Here is a 26,280-nt window from a genome sequence, read left to right on the forward strand (position 1 = left end):
CCTGTTTCTAGGCTGGCCAAACGATATTTTATTTTGCCGAATGCATGAAAGCGGAGCATTTGCAGCGAGAGCTCGCAGTGATGACAATCAGCTGCTCGAAAGCTGACCGTGCATGCTTCGCTCCTAAACAAACGACACACAAATTATGTGTATCCCCTGCCGCCAGATACCGTGGGCAGGGAGAAACACAGCGTTTGTACTGCCATTCGCTCGCCATAGACTCTCATTGTTTTATATATATATGAGTGCTTGTGCGGACAGACAACAGTAAATAGACAGACACATACACAGAGTGCTACTGAAGAGCAGAAGCTGGGTGGCGCCCGGCCGGATGCGCTTTTATGCTTTCTGGTGCTTACGTCACCCTGCTCGTGACGTCTCGCTGCTCCATTGGACGGATTTGACACGTGCTTCAGAGCGCGGTCACGCAAGGGCATTCCCAAAGCGAATCTCGACGCAGCTCGAGTTCCTGAAGGGGAACTAAATTTGTCATTCACATTGAAACTTTGCAGATCTTTTACATTCTCAAATAGCTATATTATACACTACGTGAAAGGCAATTTCTGAAAAAACATAATAGGTGCACTCATTTGTTATTTTCCCTCACTCACACAGCTCTGGTCACATCGGTAAATAAGAAATAATAAAACCAGGACATTTATTTTTAAAAGTAAAGATTGTCCATTTTGATTTCATGTTGTCTTTAAATTTATTTCCAGATACATAGTCTGTGTCCTGTTTGTGTCAGTGTGTGTGCTAGTGTTGTCACGGTACCAAAATGTCAGTATTCGGTACCAATACCAGTGAAAATCCATGGTTCTCTGTACCAATTTCGGTACCAAAGCAAAACACAAAAACATGCTAATTAAAAAATTTGACTATACTTTCATTTAATGCAAACTCTGTACATATTTAATGTTAAATGGCTTTTGAAAACCTTCTAGAGTTATTTAGCCAAGAATAACAACTAACTACGTTAGTTAAAAAAATAAATAAATAAATAAATGGCCGGAACTGCTTTTCTGACTGATATGACACAAACAATGTTAACCATTTGTACATTCTCTAACACACATATTTTAGATTCACAATTCATCTAAAAGCCTCTGGTGTGTAAAAATAGTAAATATCATCATGTCCTCCTGTTTTTTTACCCTAATAAAAGTTATAGGAGCATTAATTAGTTAATAAAGAAACTTCTAATGCTCATTATACTAGTGTTAGCCGCGCTTATGCTAACGATTAACTACTCTAATAACAGCATTCATTTCAATCTGATATTCAAATTAAAATATTGAATAATATTCATAACAGAAGCGGTGTTTCCCACAGACTTGCACTCTATTTGTGGCGGCATATATATGCAAATTCATTCTCTGCCAGCAGGAGGCGCTTGTAGAGCAGGAGAGATAGAGGTTTCCCTGGTAACGGCTGTAATCTATGAAGTGCTGCACTCACAAACGCTGCTCAGGCATTACAGGCCAGATGAAATTAAAATGACATCCATAATTTTCTGAAGACAGTCGGTTTCCTTCAGAAATACAGTGATATAAAAACACCCGCACCGGGTTTCGACTTTGACACATGCAGTGCTCATGTTTATTCAACGAAGTCAAAGCCTTTTGGAAAATCTATTTGAGGCGGTCGATTTTGATACCGTGGCAGGCCGCCACAAATAAATAAATGTATGGTTATATTGTGGAATATTATTACAATTTCAAATGACAGTTTTGTATTTTTATATTTTATAGTGTATCATTTATGCTTGTGATGGCAGAACTGAATTTTAGCAGCAATTACTCCAGTTTTCCGTGTCGCATGATCCTTTAGAAGTAATTCTAATATTTCATTTGCTGCTCAAGAAACATTTCTTATTATTATCGAAATTGAAAACAGGTGTGCTGCTTAATATTTTTGTGGAAACTGTGATACACTTTTTCAGGATTCTTTGATGAATAAAACGTTCAAAAGAACAGCATTTATTTGAAATGGAAGATTATATTAAATTATATTTTTGTAACATTATACTCTAAATGTCATTTTTCAGTAATGTAACGTGTCACTGCTGAATAAAAGTATTAATTTCTTTAAAAAAAAAACAAGTAAAGACAAACTTACTGACCCCATGCTTTTGAATGGTAGTACATCCAAACCAAATGCACCAGTTAGAATCTTAATCCTGTTTACATCTCTTAAATCATAGTTTCCTGTGCTGTCCATCAAAGTTCCTGTGAAGATTTACATTTTTTCAACCCCTATAACAATCCAGTTGTTTAGTGTTTGTGATTTGCTAGTAGGTGTAACTTGCTCTGTACGTTTGACATGGATAATACATCAAATAATTTAGCTTATTGAAGAGAAATGTATTATTGTTTTTCTAAGTAAGAAACAACCTAGCAACAACCCAGTACAGCTACTTGCTTACTGTCCACTGAACATTTAAGTAAGTACTTAAATTGAATTCTGAGCAACCACATAGCAATACAACAAAAACAACTCCAAACATTTTAGCAGCCACACAGCAGTATATGAAAATCATTAACACCACCCTAACATTTTGATTATCTTCTGACAGTATAAAACTGCAGTCTGCATATTCATTTCATAAATTTGGCAGCCCTGGAGAGTGTAAACATGGTGTCAGACTTCAGTGTTTGTTTAATTCAAAGCATTCATTTGAATTAGGCTTGTTATTTGGTCAGATGCAGTTAAGTGTCGTGCTCAAGGGACCGTGATGAGGCATCTCAGCTGTTCTCTTGTTCATAAGTGGCCCCTAACCTTCATGTTGTTTACTGAGAGTCAGAGCTAGTTAACGAGGAGCGGGATTATAATTGAGTCATTAACTGCACCATGAAGACGATCCCATAAAAATGTGTTCTTGTAGTGTTCTCGGCTCTCTCGAATATGCTCTTCAATAAATAAGATTTTCTTCACTAAATGTCATAAAAATTAGGAGTTGAGTTTGATTTTAGTTTACTGACTGAAACTGTTACTAACTGTAAACAGTTGTTTGTTTACAACACACTTTTTATTGTAGCAAAAAGCCAACTGTATTGTCGCACAGCTGTATTAAGTTTTATCTGTATATATCGCACAGCTGTATAAAGCTTTATCTGTATGTATACAGTGTGCTCACATAAAGCAATAGAAAATGCATAGAAAATGTCATATATTTTATGTGCTAAATTCGACTATTAAGGCATAACAATATTAAAATATTATAAACATTAACATCATGATTTTCTGTAAAGCTGCTTTGAAAACGTGTATTATGTTACAATGTGTATCGTGAAACAATGAGATTCATGATAATTACAGACACTTTTACAGGAATGCATTTTAATTGTATGAAATATAATAGGCCGTATGATACACAAGCAGAAGAAATTGCTGTGTAAATCTTCTGGAAAACCAAATGCGTTTGAACAGTCTGAAATGTTGGTGGGCAAATTGTAAAACTTGCATATATGCTTATTAATATGTTCATGCATATTACTTATGTGACGTCATGCAACCCAGTCCTACCTGATTCAGTGCTTGGTCTTAGTTCACCCCAAAAAAGAACGTTTTGTCTTCAAAAAGATTTTCCCTCTGCAGGCAAGCAAAATCATGACTAAAAAATAGATAGCACAATAATAACCAAAATATGAATCAGACAAACTTGCCTGAGGTTGTCTCGAATTGTTGTGTTTTTGATTTTCAGGAACTACTTAAAGGGATAGTTCAGCCAAAAAGGAAAATTTGATGTTTATCTGCTTACCCCCAGGGCATCCAAGATGCAGGTAACTTTGTTTCTTCAGTAGAACACATATGATGATTTTTAACTCCAACCGTTGCAGTCTATCAGTCGTATAATGCATGGCAATGGTAACAAAATCTATGAGAGTAAAAAAAACATGCACAGACAAATCCAAATTAAACCCTGCAGCTCATGACGACACATTGATGTCCTAAGACACGAAACTATCAGTTTGTGCGAGAAACCGAACAGTATTTATATAATTTTTTACCTCTAATACACCACTATGTCACACTGTCTTTGGGCACGCGCATGGCATCCGGTGCGTGAGGTGTGTACGTGCTCTGGCGTAGTTTACGTTAATGGGTTGATATCCAGCTGAAGAGCAATCAACCATAACTTCAGGCGAGCAGGCTCAGAAGTTGGGAATACGTGGAAAGTCACCACTCCCGAATGAGTTCGTGTGAGAGAACGTAATCTTTTAGTTTTAAGTCGGTTTGAACAATCCGGATAAGTGCAAGGAAGTACCATTTTGATTAGCCGTCGGACCGACAATGTTTGTGCACTGTGTAACCAATGAGTGACGTATACGCGCGAGAGATCACTTCCGGCGCTTGCGTAAACTACACCAGAGCGCGTAAACACCTCACGCACGTGCGCGTGCCCAAAGACAGTTGGACATAGTGGTGTATTAGAGGTAAAATGTGATATAAATACTGTTCGATTTCTCGCACAAACCGATCGTTTCGTGTCTTAGGACATCAATGTGTCGTCACGAGCCGCAGGGTTTTATTTGGATTTGTCTGTGCATGTTTTTTTTACTCTCATAGATTTTGTTACCATTGCCATGCATTATACGACTGATAGACTGCAACGGTTAAAGTTAAAAATCATCATATGTGTTCTTCTGAATAAACAAAGTGACCTACATCTTGGATGCCCTGGGGGTAAGCAGATAAACATCAGATTTTCATTTTTGGGTGAACTATCCCTTTAACCAATTTTTTCCTTATAATAGTTCACATATAAATTAAAATTCTGACATTTTCTCACCGTCATGTTGTTCCAAACCTGTTTGACTTTCTTGGTGCTGTATAATCTCCACGCCACCTCCCCCAAAACTCTTTGGTTACCAACATTCTTCAAAATATTTTATTTTGTGTTCACCAGAAAAAAGTAAGTCCTACAGGTTTGGAACAACTTGAGGGTGAGCAAATGTCTCGTTAAATTGTTTCATATTTTACATTAACAGCTGAAAAACAAATGTGACACATGGAATTGCATTTGTTATTCGTCAGAGCTTTTCCCGAGAGGAGGCGGAGCTGCGATTTCGGCAGCTGACGCGAGAGTACCAGGCACTGCAGCGAGCTTACGCACTTCTGCAGGAGACAACAGGGCCTCTGGACCCTGAGAGACACTGCAGGGTGAGGGCCCATGACGCCAACTCCACAGACGCATGTTTAACCCCACCAACACTGGACATTCTGAAGGATCCTTTTCTTACCACTATTTGTTTGTTTTTGATCTGAATCAAATTGCACCAATGTTTAAATACGAAATGAATTCCAAGACCTTTTCAGAATCTCCTTTGCCCACACTGAAATACCACTCATCTGTTGATCACAGCCAGCATTGTAGCAAGCATGGCCGAAAATTCCTGCCTCAAAAAAAAAAACAAAACTCAAACATTTGTCTTTTGAAATTCAAAAGAAGCCAATATAGACTGTTTATGCGTACATATGCCCTAGGCTGGCTCTTTGATTGGCTCTGTGCTCTGTCCATCAGACAAGGGAGCAGCTGCAGACGGAGCTGATTGGCTGTCAGGCACGGATTGCCGACCTGGAGCGGAGCTTGGCAGAGAAGGGGCAGGTAAATAAGAAAGAGGGCGGGGAGAAGACACCCCTGACTCCAGTCACATTGGCTTTGCTGCTTGTCTTTCTGACAGCCATGCTTGTGTGCTGGCACTACACAGAGAGGATATGGCACCAAATCATGTGAATTCCCCCATAGTATCAGTCATACTTTACATACTTTTTGTTATTTCTGTACATTTCCTTTGCTTGACCAATGCTTTTTACTTTGCTTTTTCCAATGTATATTTAATCAAATCAATCAGCACAGATAATTATGGCGTAATCATTTCATATTCATGCTATTTGTGCCCTGCCGTCTCCCCTGTATACTATAATCTTGTTTTCACAGCCTGTCTTAACACTAGATTTGAGAATTGTACTACATCCAGTTCACTGACCAAAAATTGGGGGTGTACTAGGGCACAAATATATTGCTGGTCTTTCGTTTCGGTCTTACTCGGAATGGAATACTAGCTTACTGCCTACTGTTTTTTAAAGGGTCATAAAACCCCCTATAAAGTGCATTAGTGCGCACCCACTTTTTCAGTGGCGTTGGTTCCAGAAGTATTTTTCCCATTAATTTTTGCATAGGGATTTTTTAAAAAGTCTTCATTAAAGCATTATAAACCATGAACCAAGCCAACCAGCTATGAGGTGTATCACTACAGTACATTACAAAAGTATGTTAAAATCGGACAAAAAGAGAAATGGATGAGACTGTAACTGCTTTAAAAAGAAAAATTTACACATTAATCATATTATACATACTGGTAAAAAATGTATAGCCTGAATGCACTGTAAGTAGCTTTGGATAAAAGCATCTGCTAAATGCATAAAAAAATATAAAATAATCCTATATGCTGTATGTATATATATATATATATATATATAGAGAGAGAGAGAGAGAGAGAGAGAGAGAGAGAGAGAGAGAGAGAGATAGATAGAGAGAGAGAGATAGATAGATAGATAGATAGATAGATTTACAAATACATAAAGTATTTGGAGTGTTTGGAGATTTAATTATGTCATTTGCATGTTTCATGGGGTGCGATTTTCCATACAGCATCATGGGTAATGTAGTTTCTCACCACAAATTCTGCTGTCAAACATTATTCTTTTAAAAACATGTTGAAATAATGTGGCATGTGGCTTCAACAAGCATATACCATCGATTAACAACCTCAGAGCTCACAACAGGTCTGTCTTTAAGGTTTGCAAGTCATTAAAAATAATTTTCCCTAGGGAGACATTTTGTTTTCACTTCTGGAACTTTCACTTTCACTTCTTTGCACTCTATTTCAACACGCGCTAGTTCTCTCCACAGTTCTGAAAAATGGTGCAAAACTGGGTGTGGTAAGCTACAGATTAGAGAAAAGCTTAACCATTTTCTCCTATAATTAAAAAATTTACGGATGCTAACGTTGTCTTTTGTGAAGTGCAACACAAACAACTCTTGTTAAAATCTCAGAAAATGTAGTTTAGTGTTTCATGACCCTTTAAATAGTATGTGAAACAGGACTGTGAATTATTCAACATTTGCTAAATGTTTCAAGCAGTAGTGTGCAACAATGTTCATCATGACCTCATAATGTTAAACGTTTAATTAGGTGAATGCTGACCATCTATTATTTTAGAAATAAAAATGTAGTATTTTTACTCCAATTTGTGTAAAGAGGAGTCTGAAATTTGTTTTCAGTATGAAAGTATGAAATTTCCATACTGTGCATAGTATACATACTGCAGAATTAGTAAGAGTATGGTACTATGCTATTCCGAATGTAGCTATTTTTGGCTTAATGATCAGTTGGTTCACAGTGCATGTTTGTCATTGGTCAGTCTGCTCTTGCATGTGTTTCCTTTCTATTCTCTGCTTGTCTCTTATTGATTGCTTGATGTTTTTTTCCCCTGTAAAATATGGAAATGGACTTACCTGCATGCAGCCTAATAAATCTCCTTTCTCCATCTTTAACTTCTCATTTTATTTATTTTTTCTCTATGCATTTCTTTGTTTATGCTGAGCTTAATGTTTAAGACTGAGTATTTGATATTTGATGTGAGATTTTTTTTTAAATGAGAGTGTGGATTGTGTGTGATTAGTATTAATAGTCAAGTCAAGTCAAGTCACTTTTATTGTCACATCACCACAGCACATGTGCCTTGGTAATAGGAGTGTTAGTTAAGTACTAGTAGTGTAATTTGTAGTGGTGTGTGTGTTTTTGTGTGGGTTTATGTTATGCAGGATTCAAAGTGGGTGGAGGAAAAGCAAAATCTTCTCAGGGTGAACCAGGAACTCAGAGAAAAGGTACAGCCTATGTCCTTAGTTTCCTATAATATACATATACTCAAACATAAACACTTAAAGGGGTCATCTCCTCTATGCCCCACCTTTCTGAAATGCGTCGATTTTTACAAAGGTCATCGGTCTGAAAAGCGAGGTGTGCTCTGATTGGCCAGCTATCCAATGCGTTGTGATTGGCCGAATACCTCAAGTGTGTGACGGAAATGTTACGCACCTACCATACTGTGATGCCTTGTCCCGGTGCGACGAGACAAAAACAATAAAACCCATTATAAACGAGGCATTTCTTGCATCCAGTGGAGACATAATTACGGATTATAATGACTTATACTGTCTTTTTACGCGTTGCGTTGCATCGCGCCGTGTAAACATAAAACCATGTCTGCATTTGTTGTCGGAGAAATGACAAACAACAAACGCTACTCTACACTGCAAAAAAAATTTGGAAGACCAAACAAAGTAGTTTCGCTTTCACAACGAAACACAGCGTCACACACGGAGGCCTTGAGTGAGCGATGTATGGTGGGCTTGAGAATGGCGCGGCCGGCGGATTCGACGAAGGAGCATCCGGAGGGCTTGCGGCAACCACATGTGACGACCCCGGGCTGGACTCCGCTTCGTCCACGGTGAAAGCCGATCCGGTGATCTACAGCGCGAAGTTGATGTATTTCCTCAGCGACCAGCACGGTTCAGCTCTAGGCATGACAAAGCAGATATCGTCCTCTTTTGGAAGGCCAAACAAAGTAGTTTCGCTTTCACAATGAAACACAGTGCCTTCACAGCATGGCGGCGGTGGCAGCAACAATACTACAACGAGAATAAAAGTTACGCCTTCTTTCTTTGCGAGAACATTTGGGCGGCATTATGCAAATCTTCCCAGAGAGTGATGTAGATATGTGGGGGCGTGTTAGAACGAGCCGTTTTAGGTAGGCATGGTTAACTCTTAACTTTTATAAAGAATATCTCTTTGGATTTGAGACTTTAGTCTTTGCAACTTTACAGATCTTCTTTATGCACCAAGAGCTTGTAACATTGTAACACTTTAAAGAGAAAGGAAAAATTTAAATCGCATCATATGATCCCTTTAACATTCTTCCGGTGTGTGTGTTTGTGTGTGTGTGTGTGGTAGATAGTATCGCTGGAGCAGTGTGAAATGCGATTACGCTCTGAAGTTCAAGACACCCTGGATCAGAATGAGCTGCTTGAATTCCGCATTCTAGAACTGGAAGTAAGAGAATCTGTTTTGCTCCCACAGCAACAAACAGGGGCGGCCAAACCCGTCTCATGTCTACAAAAGCTACATACATGAATCCATTTTACCCCTTACATACACCAAACTGGCACTGCTTTGAGTTTTTATGTGTTCATGTTGTTATAAATATTTTCATACACATTTTAAATGTTTTTTTTTCTGTTTTAAGAACTGTATATTTATATCACTATTGTTTTGTTAATTATACGTTTCTGTGGAATAAAATTTATTTGAATGAAACTCCTCACCAATCTTTTTTTTTTCTTTTTGACTACACCTCCTGCATGTATTTTTATTTTTTTATAAATGCACAAATTCACTATTTTTTTAATGGTCATGTCAATTTTTCAGTCAGCAGATCATTATTTATCCCAACACATTTGTGTGCCTATGTACTCGTTTTGTTTGCTTGTAGAATGTTATACATCTTCAATGAGATATTGAATATCTCTGTGTGATCATTGTGACATTTTTGTGAGAATGTTATTTAATTTACAGAATCCAACTTACAGCATACGGTAACTGCAGCTGCCAATTAGAAAGAACACTTTCTTAGTTCAAATTACTGCATATAATTAAGTGCATATTGTTTGTTTACAGAAATGACACAAAGTGTGTGGTTTATAAGTAATTCAGTTGAAACATCTGGTTAAGTGTGTGTGCTTAAAGGTACAGTTCACTCAAAAATCCAAATTCTGTAATCTTTTACTCACCCTTACAGTATGTTTCTCCAAACATATATGGCTTTAGTTTTTTCACAAAAGGAAGATATTCTGAATGTCAGTGGAGTCCAAACAACATTGGTTCTCACTGACTTTCATTTTATGGACAAAAAAACAAAGACATTTGTAAAAATATTTATTTATTTATTTATTTATTTATTTATTTGTTTTGTTTGTCTTTCAGCATTCTACTTTTTAAAGTATTTTTAGTCTGAGTGTTTTACACACCTTAGAACATTCTTAATATTGTACACATGGACTTTCTAATTGTAGTTAAGTCATGTGATTGGTAGTGGTTTCTATACTTATTTATACATTTTGCAGACACTTTTATCCAAAGCAATAGAGGAACATAAGCAGATTGTCACAGAGCCTACAATATTCAACAATATTCATAGTATCTGCATATATTCTGTTCCATAATATTGTTACATTGCATTAAGTGTGATATGAACTTATCTGTACACCGGGGAAAAAAACTTTAAGTCATGTGATTGGTAGTGGTTTCTATACTTATTTATACATTTTGCAGACACTTTTATCCAAAGCAATAGAGGAACATAAGCAGATTGTCACAGAGCCTACAATATTCAACAATATTCATAGTATCTGCATATATTCTGTTCCATAATGTTGTTACATTGCATTAAGTGTGATATGAACTTATCTGTACACCGGGAAAAAAAACTAAAAACTGTGACATTTACGGTGAAATACCGGCAGCTGGGGTTGCCAGAACTTCACTGTTAAAAATATGGTAGCAACTTTTAGGTTTTACAGACTTAACTTAAATTCACAATAAAAAAAACGTATTTAATTAACTGATGTAATGTTAATAAACCAGCATATTGAAGTACTAATATCTGTTTTGAACTATTGTAATACTGATAACCACCAAAAACAGGTGGTGATGAGAAAGTCACATGATGAACCAAAGCTTTTCACAAACAGCTTTATATATATATATATATATATATAAGGTGCACTGTGTCATTCACACAAACACTAAACACCACCATGGTAACACACGATACTGAAATAATGTAATAAACATTAATTTAACAACATTAGATTTAAGATAAAACCCTAATATACACAACTGATAAGAAAAAAACTAAGAAGAAACGAAAAAACATCAACTATGAAGTGTCATGCAGGGAAATTCTGGGAGTGTCAATTTACGGGATTTCACTGTAAATTATACAATGACTTTTTCTTTTTCACTTCCAAAAACCTTAATTTTAAAAGTATTTTACTGTAAAATTACATTAAATGTATTTACAGTTATTCACCGTATATAGTATGGAAACTTCACTTAATGATTACCAATTAACAGGTCTTTACTGTAGCATTTTTACAGTCTTTTACTGTTAAAATCACAATATTTTTTTACAGTGTATGCTTAAGTCTTTTATAAGCACCCTGATGTATATGAATGTCACCACTACATTTTATGTTGTTTCAAACCCATATTAGTTTCTTTATTCTGTTAAACACAGATACAGTAGTGGATGTTTGGAGAATATCCTGGCTTTTATTTTCATGCAAGTAAAAGGGAACTACCCTTGTAAAAAAGAAGCACACTTTAGCATTCTTTTAAAATATAGCAATACATTTTCATAATATACTTTAAAACAATATGCTTAAGTGTGAACTGAATATAATGTTTTTGGACACTTAAATGCGTATTGTGTTCTTTAAATCATGACAAAAGATCAGTAAAACCATTATTTACTGTAAAGCAAAATTTTAATTACATTACAAAGTGTACTTTTTAAGTGTATAGTTTGTGAAGTCTTGAAAGTGTACACTTAATTTTACACTTAAATGGTCTTTTATTTAATTTATATATCATCTGCAAGTAGTTTATATATATATATATATATACTTTTAAGATTTGAAGTACACTGCCGGTGCATATCCTTTTAACTAGAGTGGTGCTGTCATGCTTCAATAATGATAAAAAAATACATATTAAAGTACCATAAATGTGCATAGTGTCCAGTCTCCTGAAGTCACATAATAGCGTTTGTGCGATGAAAAGACCAAAATTTAATTAATATTTCACTATGCTATTTATGACTTAAGAAGACTTGGAGAATCTTTATGTGCTCCTTTTTTGTCATTTTTGCCCCCCTCGGTCACTCTTCATTTTTTTGTGTATTGTTGAACAGTTACTTCTGAAGAAAGTTTTATTTTAGGTTGAACAATCCCGAAATATTTAATTATTTAACTGTTACTCTAAAACTACAATTTCTCTCCAGATACTATTACATCCCAAAAAATGCTTTCTCTCTATATTTCACCACCAATTACTTTTTTAACCAATAGGAGAGGGAACGCCGTTCTCCTGCCTTTAACCTGCAAATCTCTGCCTCTGAAAACAACAGTATCCAGCTACACTGCCAACAAGAGGGTGTCAAGGTAAAAACTCACACACTACTGGCATATTACCATGTAATGCCAAAGTTATTAATGTTAAGGTACTTAATTAAAAACTATATAATGTACTTACTGGAGTTATGTGTGGTTGTGAGTTTAGCTCCATTGATTTATACAATATACAATACGATACACCATACTTTATACTATACAATTCATATACAATACCACAAATTGCACACTTCACACAGCTGCATATATGTACTGTATGATAACATACTGTATGTTGGCCTCATCTTCATGTGTGTTTGGTTTAGGATGTCATCATTCCTGACCTCATGAAAAAGCTTGACATTCTTGGGGATAATGGGGTATGTTTTTTGCCATTATATGTGCTCCTGTTTTATATATATATTTATATCTATATATTACTCCTGTTTATCAAAAAAGAGAGTTGAAATGAACACTTGACTTTTCATTGGCAGAACTTGCGAAACGAGGAGCAGGTGACAGTCATTCAAGCAGGCACTGTGCTGTCTTTATGTGAAAAGGTATCATGTCCTTCATTCTCTAAGTCCTTTAAGATAAGGTGCCTTATATTTTGTCAGTAGTTCTATTGTCTTGCTATGTCTTTGTGACCAGTGGCTGAAGCAGATCGACAGCACCGAGGCAGCGCTGACACAGAAAATGATTGATCTGGAGAATGAGAAGGTAAGAACATCCATTCGGTCTAGCTTGATGACACTTGATTAGAAATGTATAATTTGTGTATGCCCCTGTCTTGACCGTGTTGAACTGATGTTATCAACAGGAGCTGTTCAGTAAACAGAAAGGTTTCCTGGAAGAGGAACTAGACTACAGAAAGCAAGCTCTTGATCAGGCCCAACTGGTAGGACTTTGAGATTATGTAGCAGTGTAAACGGACACTTCTGGATACTTAGAGTATAAGTCTATACTTTTAATTAAAAGTATATAAGTATATATATAATATATAAGAAATATATATAAGTATATTTCATGTACTTATAAGTACATGAATACTTTGACGTTTATTCTCAATGTGTCAGTAATAGAAATGTTGTTGGCTTACCACAGGAGAGGCCAAATATGAAACAAAATAAGTGTTGAAATGGGCAATAGTGTTTCAGATCTAACCTTAATTAAGCTGTTAGATTACGCTTAAGGGGAAGTCGTGGCCTAATGGTTAGAGAGTCGGACTCGTAACCCACAGGTTGCGGGTTTGAGTCTCGTACCGGCAGGGATTGTAGGTGGGGGGAGTGAATGTACAGTGCTCTCTCCCACCTTCAATACCACGACTGAGGTGCTCTTGACCGAAGCACTGACTACTCCCCGGGTGACGCAGCATAAATGGCTGCCCACTGCTCTGGGTGTGTGTTCACTGCTGTGTGTGTGCACTTTGGATGGGTTAAACGCAGAGAACTAATTCCGAGTATGGGTCACCATACTTGGCCACATATCACGTCACTTCACTTCACTGTAAAATTTGGGGTTGAAAGAAGTTTTTTAAAGCATCTTACTGAACCCAGACTTTTAAACAATAGTGTCACGTTGGTGTGGAAGTTGATCACAGGAAGTGTATTTGTTAGCTCAAGTAAAAACGAATGCACTGTATATTTTTAGTGATTACAATAAGTTTACAAGATTACAATAAGAAAATATTAATTTAAAGTTGTTTTGTACAATAAGTAGAAAAGTGGCAGGGCATCAGTTTGTACCATATTTGTGGCAAGTGCCAGTTTACCAAAAGTAAATGTCAAATTCATGAAAAGATGTGAAACTGTTTAAAAATCAATTCCGCTACATAATCTGGCCAAACTCATTAGCGTTTGCCATTTAGAAAGCATTGTGTACATGTTTGTTTGTTATGTTTAGAGGGTGCAGGAGCTGGAGGCCACATTATACGCTGCCCTGCAGCAGGATCCAGACAGCCGTGTGGGGGAGAGTTTGAGTGACAGGCAGCGAGCGAAGCTGGCCGAGTCAATGGATGCAGTGCGGAGACAGATCCTGCGGCAGAGTCGCCATGCCGACACACTCGTTCTACAACAGCGCATGGAGCTCCTCCAGTCTGCGCAGCAGGTCGGGAACCGTGCATGTGATAATTACCAAAATGTCCAAAAAGTATTTGTCCAAGCTGCTCTTCCACATAATGAAAGTGAATGATTGTCCCTGGTTCACATTCACTTTCATTGTATCTTGCACTCTTTTTGTGTTTCATTCAACAATGATTTGATACTTTATCATTTGACTTACAGAGGATCAGGGAACTTGAAGATAAGATTGACTTGCAGAGAAGACAAATCAAAGAGATTGAAGAGAAGGTGTGTATGGATGTGTCCTCTCGTGTTTATCAGAGTGTTAGATCATGTTCTGGATAGATACTCTCTCTTAAATGTTCATCTTTAAATACAGTAGTTGTGGACATTTGTATTGGGCTAAAATGAATTCTTAATATATAAATGCAAATTGGGCTGTAAGACTGATTCCTCTTCTCCTCTCCTCTCTCTTGTTTGAAATTTGTGTTTATTATAATTTATAGTTTTTGTTCCTTTTCTTGTTTTTCTCACTAGCTTTTATTCTCTGGCCTTAAAACCGACACACATCATATTCTCTCTCTATATCTCCTTCTGTCTCTCCCTGTCTTTCTCAAATCAAACAGGTGCAGTATCTAGATGAGAGATACAAACTCATTTTGCCACTAGAAACTTTGGTGACACAATCATTCCTCGGATTGTTGTACAAAACAGGTTTTAAAATATTTTATGAAACATTCGTATTTCAAGAGTTCCAGAGCTACTTAATTTGGTTTTGTCCGATTAAAAATAGTGCGAACAAAAATAAATAAATGCACCCTAAATATTTGTTATAATGAGTATTTCAAAACACTTCAGCAATTGTCAGACTGCTTTTAGTTTCAGTAAATAAAGTTGTATTTTTTTCACATGTGCTCTTGAAGGTTTTATTACATTTATGGATAGCTGTAAATTTTTAAAGTTTAAATCAGATGTGAACAAGACAATGGGTGGTGCGCATTCTTTACTTGAAAGCAAGCTATTGTTTAGATCAGCCAATAGGTGGCAGGAAAGTATTAATCCATCCCTCATCCTTTTGTTGTCTGGGACGGGCAAAGGACTACAGACTGTCTCACTCACCTGACCTGAGTTCAGGTCTAGATTTACCACATGGAGATGACAAACTTTCTTAGTCCCAATCAGAGAAGGTGGCAGACCATTAAAAAAAAGGGCATGTGAGAAGACAAGGTGCAGCCAGAAAAGAATGGATGCATGTGTGAATGAAGGCAGTGAAAGAAGGAGGAGCAGAGTGTAAAAGATATCAGCAGGAGTGAGGTTGAACACCTCAGAAGGTTCTCGTACTCACTGACAAACAGGAAATAAACCCATGTGTTTACTGAGCCAGAGAGATGATCTCAGCTAAAGCCTGAACAAACTTGCCTGTCAAAAATAGAGTTGGACAGAAAAAGAGAGATTTGATTTAATCAGTGTGAGCTACATGATTAAACAGTGCAGATTAGCACTCATCTGGAAAGAGCGATGAATGAATGATGATGTATGATGGACACCTGACGCAAACCACCAAACACAAGCTGCTCCAGCTAGTGATTTACCATATTTTCAGATGCCTTAATTCAAACTGTCCTTTACACACATTCTGTCTTTCTTTCTGGGTGCCTTCTGCCAGGGCATATTTTTAGTTCAGAACAGAAGTTTGGTGGGGATGAGAGGGGAAAGATGCAGACCCCCACGCTGCTGACGCACTCTCTTAATCACCCCAACTAATTCACGCCGACCCCCTCCTCATGTCACACACTTTATATGATCCTTCCATTCATTCTTCATGTGACTGATATGCATCTGATACATCTGATGTACTTACTAATGTATAATTTATCTGATAAATAATCACTTGTGTACACTCAGTCTGATACAAAATGATTAGTGTATACTCTAGAGATTAGAGTACATATGTAACGAATCATCCACTGAAGGCGAGCATAGTGAGAACCCAAGTGCAGTTTATTTACAGAGTGATCCAAACAATAATCCGAGACACAGACTTGACTTGACTAGGCATGAACAGACTTGACTTGGCATGAACAGACTTGACGAGGCATGAACAGACTAGACTCACCGACAGCGGGTTACAACATCAATACACGACGAGGGCACAATGGGAACATGAAGCTACTTATAGGAAACAAGAGGGTCACATGACAAGAACAAACCAATGGGAAACAAGACACATGACTAAGACAACCAATCAGAACATGACACAATGAACAGGGGAACCAATGGCATGAATACATGAGGGCAAGGGAAGCATGACACAAACAGGGACCATGAACCAATTACAAAATAAAAGACATGAAAACATGAACATGAAACAAAACACCACATTACAACATACTAGTATATTCTCCATTTGATAAATATTCACTAGTGTATATTCCATCTGATGAACTCCATCTAAAGCACTCACTAGTGTGTACTCAATTTGTTAAATATTCACTAGTGTACACTCCATCTAATATATATCCAACAGTGTATAATCTAAATAATAGATAAATAATCACTTGTGTACACACAAGCTCATACAAATTGATTAGTGAGCACACCATCAGATTCAATCACTAGTGTATATTCGATAAATATTCACTAGTGCATACTTCATCCGATACATATTCAGTATTTTATACTCCATCTATTGAATAGTCACTAGTGTACACTACATCTGATGTATACTCACTATAGTGTACGTTACATCTGATGTATATTCACTAATGTACACTCCATCTGATGCACTCACTGGTGTATACTCCATCGGATGCACTCCATCTAATTCACTCACTAGTGGACACTCCATCTGATGCATATTCACTAGTGTACACTCCATCTGATGCATATTCACTAATGTGCACTCCATCTGCACTCAGTAGTGTACACTCCATCCGATACTGTTCACTAGTGTATACATCTGATGCACACTAGCTATTGCAGGTAGTGTACTGTGTTACTTCAGTATGGCCTTATTTGTCCCCAGCAACAGAATGTTATTTGTGGTTCAAACTTGATCTTTTTTTAGTCTCTCCCCACATTCTGTTCACCCCTAAATTAATAGCGCTAATGATCTTGCAGGTGGAACATTTACACTTGTGCTCTGTCTAAGGACACACAAGCACACGCACTTGTACCCTCTCAGGCATGACACACAACTGATGATGCACGTCACAGCCACGCCAACACATGTCCATGCAAACAGAACCATCAGAGAGAGCGTATAAGGAGATGATGAGATTTAGGAAACGAGAGATGAATGAATGGCCAGATCATGAATGCCTGAATGCAAGTGACTGACACACAAGACAGCAGAACAATGCCGAACAGAAAGCCTAGAACAAACAGCATTCTGTGGAAGAATAGAGCGAGTGCGTCTTCAGAGGAGAAATTTCCAGTCAAGTTATTTTGAAAGTTTGTATGCACACATATGGACATATAGGAAAGATCTATTTATGACCTCAGTTGTTACTCATAGACAGCATTGAGAGTAAATGGAGAGTTTGCTTAAGTCTCCTGTTTATCCCAAGAAAATGATCTGTTATCTCCAAAGTGTCTCTTTGTAATGGCCAGATTGTCATTTGCATTATCATACCTTTTCATATAAATATTATTTTAGTAATTGTTTTTCTCATTTAGTTTATTTCTCCTAAGAAATTTATGGGAAAACATCAGAGATAAAGTTGATTCCTAAATTAAACATCCATGACATTAAATGTGCTATGAAAGATTAACCTCTGAGCAATACACCTTCTAGGGGTTTTAGATTACTTGTATTGTTGTATTGCTGAAGTTTGTTGTCTGGTGACTTATCAGGTGAGAAATTATAAATAATAGAGAAATGACTATCAGTTTATATATTTTTGCTAGCTTGTGTTTATTAACTAAGTGGAATAGTCTCTTACATGCATACTGGCAGATAACTGAATGCTCTGTTAGGGACTTAAAAACTGTATTTTAGCCATTTTAACATTGGGGTAAGATTTAAAAATCTAATTGCCTCTCTATCACCATCTGCTCAGTTAATGCTTACACACACACACACACACACATCCCAACAGATCAAATACTGCAACAAGAAAGCGCTCAATAAAACACTTTATAATAAGGAATATTTATTTATGGTGGTTTTATTTACAAGTTGTTTTTTTAGACAAAGACAACGTTTGTGTTTGACATTTCTTTCTGTAAACTTGCTCAGAGAGAAAGAATATGTGATATCTTACACACAGAGAAAACACAGATCTCTCACCTCAAGCAGTTCCTGAGTTCTTCAGGTTGAATTAAACATTGACTTTCTGCCCTAACTTCACCTGATACTCAGGTGGCACAACTCAGATTAACTAGCACAAACCAAAGTACTTAACGGTTTTAACAAATGAAAAACATTAGCGACAGTCTTTGTTAGTCAGTTCTTCCATTAGCTATCTTTTCATCGTATCGTTTACAGTGGCCCCAAAAATATTTTGACATTTAAACCACTCCTAAAAATGTCATTGCATTAGGAAATAAAATATCAAAGCAAATGGCATCTGCTTTTAGTTAATCGCTTCAACTATGCACATTTCATTTTGAAAATCAGAATGTGTCCAAATACAATATCTCTATTGTTTTATCATTTTAAACCTAATAAACCTTTTTGTGAAATGTTCTTCTTGAAATTTGGACATTGTAGCATAAGTGCCTAAATACTTTTTGGAGCCACTGTATGTGATAGTGTATGGTTTAGTACCCAACATTCACCAAAAAACAATTAGATCTACTCTCTAGTCTATTGACAGTCTCCTGTTGGAAAAGTATGTCTAGTTTGTGTGTGTTCCTATTTACATGATGATGTGACGGTAATTTGATAACTGACGTAAGCTCATTTGTCAGCATGAGAGTTTTCCTCTCCATGTTGAAACTTTCCCTGCCATCTTTGGCATTTACCTCTAGTTTAATTTTCTACATCACTGCCTTTTTTCTCTTTGCCCCTCTACTTGTCCTGTGTTCTCTGATTTTAGAGAAGGATGTGACTTGAGGTGGTGTTGCAAAGCCTGCAGGCAGTGCATGCATGCAGTAGCTCTGTCTCTGCTGTACTGTATGAATTGCACAGTGTGTGTTGTGTTTAATTTGTTGTTGTGTGCCAGTCTTGTCACCCTTTCCTGCATGGCTGCTTCTATGCATTTTTTAGCATAAGCCCGATTGCAGGAGAAAGGTAGTGGAGCATAACAGAAGAAGAAGAGGAGGAGAAGGAAAACTCAGCTGAAGAGAAGGTGAAAAGAGAGAGTAAGTGCTGTGAGCGAGAGGAAGTACAGAAGTGAAGACGAAGAGGAAGATGGGAGAATGGGTGAGTCGTAACCTGGTGGACAGTCAAGCTCGAAACAGCGGACTGAGGCTGCATCCTCATTGCCATAGTTTGCCCAGTACTCTTCAGGCTCTAGCTTGGGTAAAGCAGCCTCCTCCACTGTGAGCTCGTACTTGGATGATGAAGATGAGGGATGTTTGACAGAGGTGAATGGAAAAGCCTTCAAGGTCTCTCTGCTCTTGTGAAAGTGGCTCTTGGATGATGAGGCCGGTTTGTTCTTGGAGAACCACCAACGGGTCTTGGTGCTGAAGGTGGTGGTTGTAGTGCCAGCCAGGGATCCTGGGTCAGGTAACGGGCAGAGGGCGAAGTCCAGCTCCCGCAGGAACCTCAGGTCCTGGCCTTTACGAGGGGCTGGTGAAGAGCATGTTAGGTCTGAGCTGGAGATCCGAGCTTTGCGGAACCACTCCCATAGCGACCTGGCTTCACAGCCGCAGGTCCAGGGGTTACCATTGAGCCTGAGAAACTGCACCAACGATGTATCCTTCAATACCTGGCCTGGAAGCTCCTGCAGAGAGTTGTTGAAGAGATAGAGGATGGTCAATCTGCCCAGGTCACGGAAGGCTCGCCGTTGGACTTGTCGGATGCGGTTGTCATGCAGCAACAGGCGGTCAAGATTCACCAGGCCGCGGAAGGCATTTTCAGACAGGACACGGATACGATTGCCATGCAGGAACAGGTGGGTGAGGTTGACCAGGTCGGAAAAGAGGCCATCTGGAAGGTGGCTCAGCTGGTTCTCCTGCAGGTAGAGGAATTGCAAGCTGTAGAGCTTGTGGAAGAGGTCAGCGGGCAGCTCGGTCAAGTGGCAGCGGTGCATGTGTAGACTCTGCAAGCGCTCCAGCCCCCTGAACGCACCCCCATCCAGCCTGCGCAGTGATGGATTGTCACTCAAATCTAGTTCCTCTAGTACACGCAGATTACTGAATGCACCTGCTTCGATCCATGTGATGTTGTTGGAGTACAGCCATAGGACCTACAGATCCAGAATGTAAAGACAAAAGTAAATCTCTGCTTACTGCAAATCTTTACACAAACAGATTCATCATGATGTTTACTTACAGATATGCTCTCACCTGTGTTTCGAAGCCAAAGGAGTCAGCTCTGAGCTCAGTGATACGGTTGTTCTGCAAGAAAACGCGCTGGGAGTCGTAGGGCACGCCGGCAGGAACAGCAGTGAAGTTCTGAGACTGACAGCTCACAGTCATGGGCATATGGTAGCATACACACAACCTGGGACATGCCTGACCGGGTGCACAGCGACATGCCAACAACCATATCACCAACCAAAGAGACAAACCACCTGTGGAGTGAGAAAGAGGTAGACTTAACATGATGTTCTTGTGCACATTTGAGAAGAAGCTGTTCCACATCTTCTTAAAGTTCTGGAGTGATGCAGGGATAAGGAAACAATTTGTCATTTATCATGGCGGATTAAATACTATATAACAGCTGCTATTTGAGATATCATTGCTGGGTTAAGTAATATCCACATTTATTCGGCTTGAAGAAAGCAGTTCTAGGAAAGACTCTCTGTCCAGTCAGAGACACCCTCTGTCCATGTCCATCCAGGACAGAACAGAACAGTGCCTAAGAGTGCATGAAACAAAAAGGCCAGATTAATTTCAGGTTTGTGAAACCGAACCCGATTCAATTACTGCAGCTCATGAATATTTAAGAGGGGACCTCACGGGGATCGGTGACTCTACACAATAACATGGCGCTTAAAGACATGAATGGTTTGAATAAACTGCACAGGACTAATGTGGAAAATTGTACGGTGTAAATGTAACTGTGTTACCTTTTTGCGTAACTGCATGCCCGTTTTTGTTAACAGTAGCTTTACAAGTTTCTCAATGTTAAGAATTGATTGATTATTCTATATTTATCCTGGTTACATCAAAGAGGTTAATTAAAAATAGTTTGTCTAGTCGCATTAGACTTATGGATTAATCAGAAGTTGCTGTATTGAGGTCAGACCAAACTGGGACTCCAAATGGAACATTTAAAAATGTAATGCTACAATGTAAACATGTACAAAAATGTGTATATATTATTTATTTTTTATTTATACATATCATGTATTTTTTATGTATTTTGTATGTTGCATATGTTATAAAATATAAATGTATCAATAAATGTATATCAAACAAAAGTAGAGATAGTTATCACTACTTTTGTTTGTTACGCATTTATTGCGACATATTTATATTTATGTTTGCAGCTTGTACAATTCAAAATATAACATTGATTTAATGTGTTTTACGTGTACATCAATACATATATAATATAAACATATAAATGTTTTAAGCACAATATAACCAAAAATGCATGTACATAATGTCTATATTACGCTTCAAATTAAATTATGCACAATCATTAAACATTAACTAATAAGTACAATAAGAAGTTGGTACTTACTCTTGAAGGTAAGAGTGTTGGAGACGCGAGCGCTCCGCGCAGCCGCACGAGTTTCCATCCCAAAATCCAAACCGAGAGCGAGTTAGCCTGAGCGCGAGCTGCTATCTGCTCTAACGGTCAGCTCTGGTGCTCGAGTCGACTGCGAGTCTGCGACTGAGGAGCGACGCGCACCCCGGGAGCGTTTATAGTCCAGCACCGGCTGCCCACGAACGCGGGACGCAACGGAATCTCTCATACGTAACGCGCGCGGGCGAGAAGCACGTTTGCGGGGGGAGGAAACCGGACTGTGGTGTCTGAGTGAGTGTATTGAGGGGGATGACTAAATAACTTTAACAGTTGTTTTACATAGATGACTGTTCTTTTCTCTAGAGTCATATTAGTAAACAGGCTAGGATACAACAACCTCATATATGAAATCTGTGTGTAGGCTACAGATAAGATTAATGGCAGAAAAACTAAATACACTTTTGAGAAGTAAGATTATAATATAAATCGATTTGGTTATTACAGATAGGCTTATTAACCTGTATTATGGAGGTATTTAAAAAAGAAAAAATCAGTCATTTGTTATCATAATATGTATCCTTAATGGATCCATTTTTATTGATTTCAGCATAAATTTGAGATGATATTTGAGTCATTATTCACATGATGGAATTATGTAATTATGAGTTTCTGACTAGTAAAAATTGTTCACATCTTTGTCAGAGTCTTACAAATTATACATTTGATTTTTCTATTTAATATAGCCTATTGTTTACAACTAGTACAACAGAACATGTACAGTATTGTGTTTTCATTTCACATCTTTTCTTGAAACCATGATGCTGGAAGCATCAACTTTTGAGAAGGCTCTTCTCCCACTTGACAGCTGTCATATAATATATATATATATATATATATTTATTTATTTATTGAACGAAAATATATTTGTGAATAAAAGTTGTGACTAAATGTCTGCTTAAACCAGCCTGATTTGCTGTTCTCAGCTGGTTAAGATGCTCTCCCAGTTGGCCAAGGTGGTGTTTAGCTGGGTGAGCATCTTAACCAGCTGAGAACAGCAAATCAGGCTGGTTTAAGCAGACATTTAGTCACAACTTTTATTCACAAATATATTTTCGTTCAATAAATAAATAAATATATATATATATATATATATTATATGACAGCTGTCAAGTGGGAGAAGAGCCTTCTCAAAAGTTGATGCTTCCAGCATCATGGTTTCAAGAAAAGATGTGATATATATATAATAGCTGTAGCTTTTCCTGTGTAGTATGACTGGGAGACAAGCTGATTTGTCTTGTGTTGCTGTATGTATACTGCTACCTACAAAGAATTGCTTTTAAGGACAATAAAGTAAAGTAAAGTAGTGGAAAGTGAGTACCGAAATGTAACAGCATCATCATCAGGTTAAAATGTAATTTTGTTTGAAAAATGAAAATGTTAAGATTTCTATTAGAGACACACTATCCTTCATATCTATCTTAAATTCATACACTAGATGGCAGAGTACATAATAGTGTAAGCACATGCAACACAGGTAAATGTCACTCCCCTGGACTCAAGAGGCGTATTAGTGACGGACTGCTGGTTTGAATCCCGCTTGGAGCAGTGCGATTAGGATTAGTCACATGCACAGTACATCAGTTTGGTCCCAATTTAAGAATTTTGTGGTCATCGACAATAAAATGACAATATAAGTGTTGCCACAGGAAATAATTGCTAAGTCTGTGGAAACAACTCTGTTCTTGTTGTTGTGAATGACAGTATTTCCTACAAGACATGAATAAAGAAATAGTTTCCAATAAGAAATAAAATATCAGTATAAGAAATTTTAATTTCCAATGGGATAAATGCCATGTTAACCCTGTAAAACCTGGCATAAAAATATTAGGCCTAGTCAAAAATAAATATAGCAGACTATTTACTGTATTTGGTCCCACTTTATATTAAGTGGCCTTAACTACTATGTGCTTACATTTAATTAATTTAAATTAATCATGTTTTTACATTGTACTTATATTTGAAAAATATCTGCATGTAATTAACTTCTGTAATTACATTTATAATTACACTGTTGACCCATCCCTTACACCTTAACCCACCCTTAAACCTACCCATACCACCAAACCTGTCCCTAACCTTACCCATATCCCACCTCAATAACAGCAAAAGTGTTTTGCAATACAATATTAACACAATAAGTACATTGTACTTATTTTATGATTTAAGTACATGGTAGTTAAGGCCACTTAATATAAAGTGGGACCCTGTATTTACATAAAATGCATATCAATATCAGTTGTCACTATATATTCCAATAATGTCTTATTAAGATTGCTTTTAGAAGATTGCGTACAACAGGTTTTTAATTTTTCAGTTTTGTGTTTCAAATAATATACAGTTATACTGTAGTAGGCTTTATAGGCTTAACATACAGTGGGTATACAAAAGAAATCACATTTTGTTGCTTTGCAGCCTGAAATGAAGACATGTACAGTTTTTGTTCTATCCAGCTGTATTTACTGTATTATTGCAACTTATAACATCCAAGTGAAAGCTATAACACCAACATGGCAGAATTTATTTAAAAAAACAGAATCACTGAGTTGGAAAGAGGATCAACCTCCTCTTAAAAATTACTTGTAAACTCAATCAGGTGTAGCTAATTCTAACAACAATCTTTTAGAATTTTAAAACACCTATAGCTCCCATTGTGATTTCTTTTAAACATCATATCCAAGAGGATTATAGAAATCAAATTTGATCCTATTAACCTGAAATTCCTTCAGAATAATTTTACTATAGGGACTCAATGGCAATGCATGTTTTTAATTTCCAAAGCCACAGTTTTATTAGACAAAATGCTGCTGCATGTGCAAACGGTTGTGCAAAAGAAGTATTAGAAATTCATATAAGCAGTTGTGTGCAAGTGTCACGTGTGTGGGCTGCACTGAGTCAGAGTTCTGTTCCCTGACCGTGACTGAGGTCAGTGCGCTCCAACTTCAGCATGATGCAGCCCATCTGTACACACACACCTGTGTACCCATGTCATGACACATGCAAACAACACATTTGTTTTTGTATCTTTCTTATTGACCTATTTTTATACTGAGCTAATGGCATTATTTATCTCCTAATCGTAGCCTCAAGTTGAATCTGTACACACACGCACACAGTCCGCTCTCCCAGAATGCGATCATGTGCGTGTGCAGATATGGACTTGTATTGTACTTTTTACAATTCTTGTACTCCTCCTACTCTTTCTCTCAGTGGACTTTATGAAATATCACATGACAAACACTGAATATCAGATACACACACAAGAACACACACTTTCATCTGTACCCACAAGCACACTCATCACTGAGAATCAAAGGTTAGGGCAGGTGACCATGGAGGACGGTACACACAGCCTGCAGAACCAAACACACATTAGTCGATCACCCCACGCCATAAGTGCCCTTTGTTCTTAGTGTGCTTTGCAGAAACAATGCAGCCGAGCCTGAGGCTACGTACTGTGCACAATAATCTTAGCCCACCAGCTAACTCATCACTGCACATTTTCAGCGCTACAGGGGGCCGTGGGGGAAGACACACACACACACACACACACACAAGACATACATACATGAGGCAAGATCAGACAGATGACCACACTCCCCCTCACCACTTGGGGCAGTGACACACTCTTTAAAGAGCAACAGACGGGTTTGAGGAGAGTGTGTACATGTTTGTGTGTGCATGTCAGTTCATATGTGTGTCCTTTGACAGTTGCCAACCTGTACTGAGCAACTCAACTCTGAATGTTTCGTTCTAATGCCATGAACATGTTTTTCAGCTTTGTACTGTACATGTGCCCCTTCTTACAGAGGTTGACAACCAGAAAATCTTAAAGGGATAGTTCACCCAAAAATGAAAATTTGATGTTTATCTGCTTACCCCCAGGGCATCCAAGATGTAGGTGACTTTGTTTGTTCAGTAGAACACATATGATGATTTTTAACCATTGCAGTCTATCAGTCTATAATGCATGGCAATAGTAACAAAATCTATGAGAGTAAAAAAAACATGCACAGACAAATCCAAATTATACCCTGCGGCTCGTGACGACATATTGATGTCCTAAGACACCAAGCGATCGGTTTGTGCCAGAAACCTAACAGTATTTATATCATATT

At 37.6% G+C, this 26,280-nt stretch overlaps 2 protein-coding genes across 2 annotated transcripts in view; one reads left to right on the forward strand and one right to left on the reverse strand.

Annotated features, from left to right (window-relative positions):
* Positions 1-14,918, forward strand: part of LOC107591890 (janus kinase and microtubule-interacting protein 2-like) — a 29,183-nt gene extending 14,265 nt beyond the window's left edge. Inside the window, exons 7-18 of the mRNA XM_016281170.1 lie at positions 5,038-5,163; positions 5,525-5,608; positions 7,832-7,894; positions 9,021-9,119; positions 12,197-12,289; positions 12,565-12,618; positions 12,733-12,798; positions 12,890-12,958; positions 13,059-13,136; positions 14,141-14,344; positions 14,521-14,586; positions 14,805-14,918. Of these exons, the coding sequence (XP_016136656.1) occupies positions 5,038-5,163; positions 5,525-5,608; positions 7,832-7,894; positions 9,021-9,119; positions 12,197-12,289; positions 12,565-12,618; positions 12,733-12,798; positions 12,890-12,958; positions 13,059-13,136; positions 14,141-14,344; positions 14,521-14,586; positions 14,805-14,855 (1,053 nt within the window). The 3' untranslated portion in view covers positions 14,856-14,918. The remainder of the gene's footprint in view (positions 1-5,037; positions 5,164-5,524; positions 5,609-7,831; positions 7,895-9,020; positions 9,120-12,196; positions 12,290-12,564; positions 12,619-12,732; positions 12,799-12,889; positions 12,959-13,058; positions 13,137-14,140; positions 14,345-14,520; positions 14,587-14,804) is intronic.
* A 4,117-nt stretch (positions 14,919-19,035) lies between these two features.
* Positions 19,036-22,171, reverse strand: rtn4rl2b (reticulon 4 receptor-like 2b). Its single transcript, XM_016281176.1, has 3 exons — positions 22,100-22,171; positions 20,755-20,981; positions 19,036-20,654 (listed from the first exon to the last, which is right to left on the reverse strand). Exons 1-3 carry the CDS (start codon positions 22,155-22,157, stop codon positions 19,578-19,580), a joined length of 1,362 nt encoding a protein of 453 aa, XP_016136662.1. The 5' UTR covers positions 22,158-22,171; the 3' UTR covers positions 19,036-19,577.
* Between the last annotated feature and the right edge of the window lie 4,109 nt (positions 22,172-26,280).

This window comes from Sinocyclocheilus grahami, unplaced genomic scaffold (genome assembly GCF_001515645.1).
Source record: "Sinocyclocheilus grahami isolate Dianchi unplaced genomic scaffold, SAMN03320097.WGS_v1.1 scaffold147.1, whole genome shotgun sequence".
In the NCBI taxonomy this organism is placed as follows: Eukaryota; Metazoa; Chordata; class Actinopteri; order Cypriniformes; family Cyprinidae; genus Sinocyclocheilus; species Sinocyclocheilus grahami.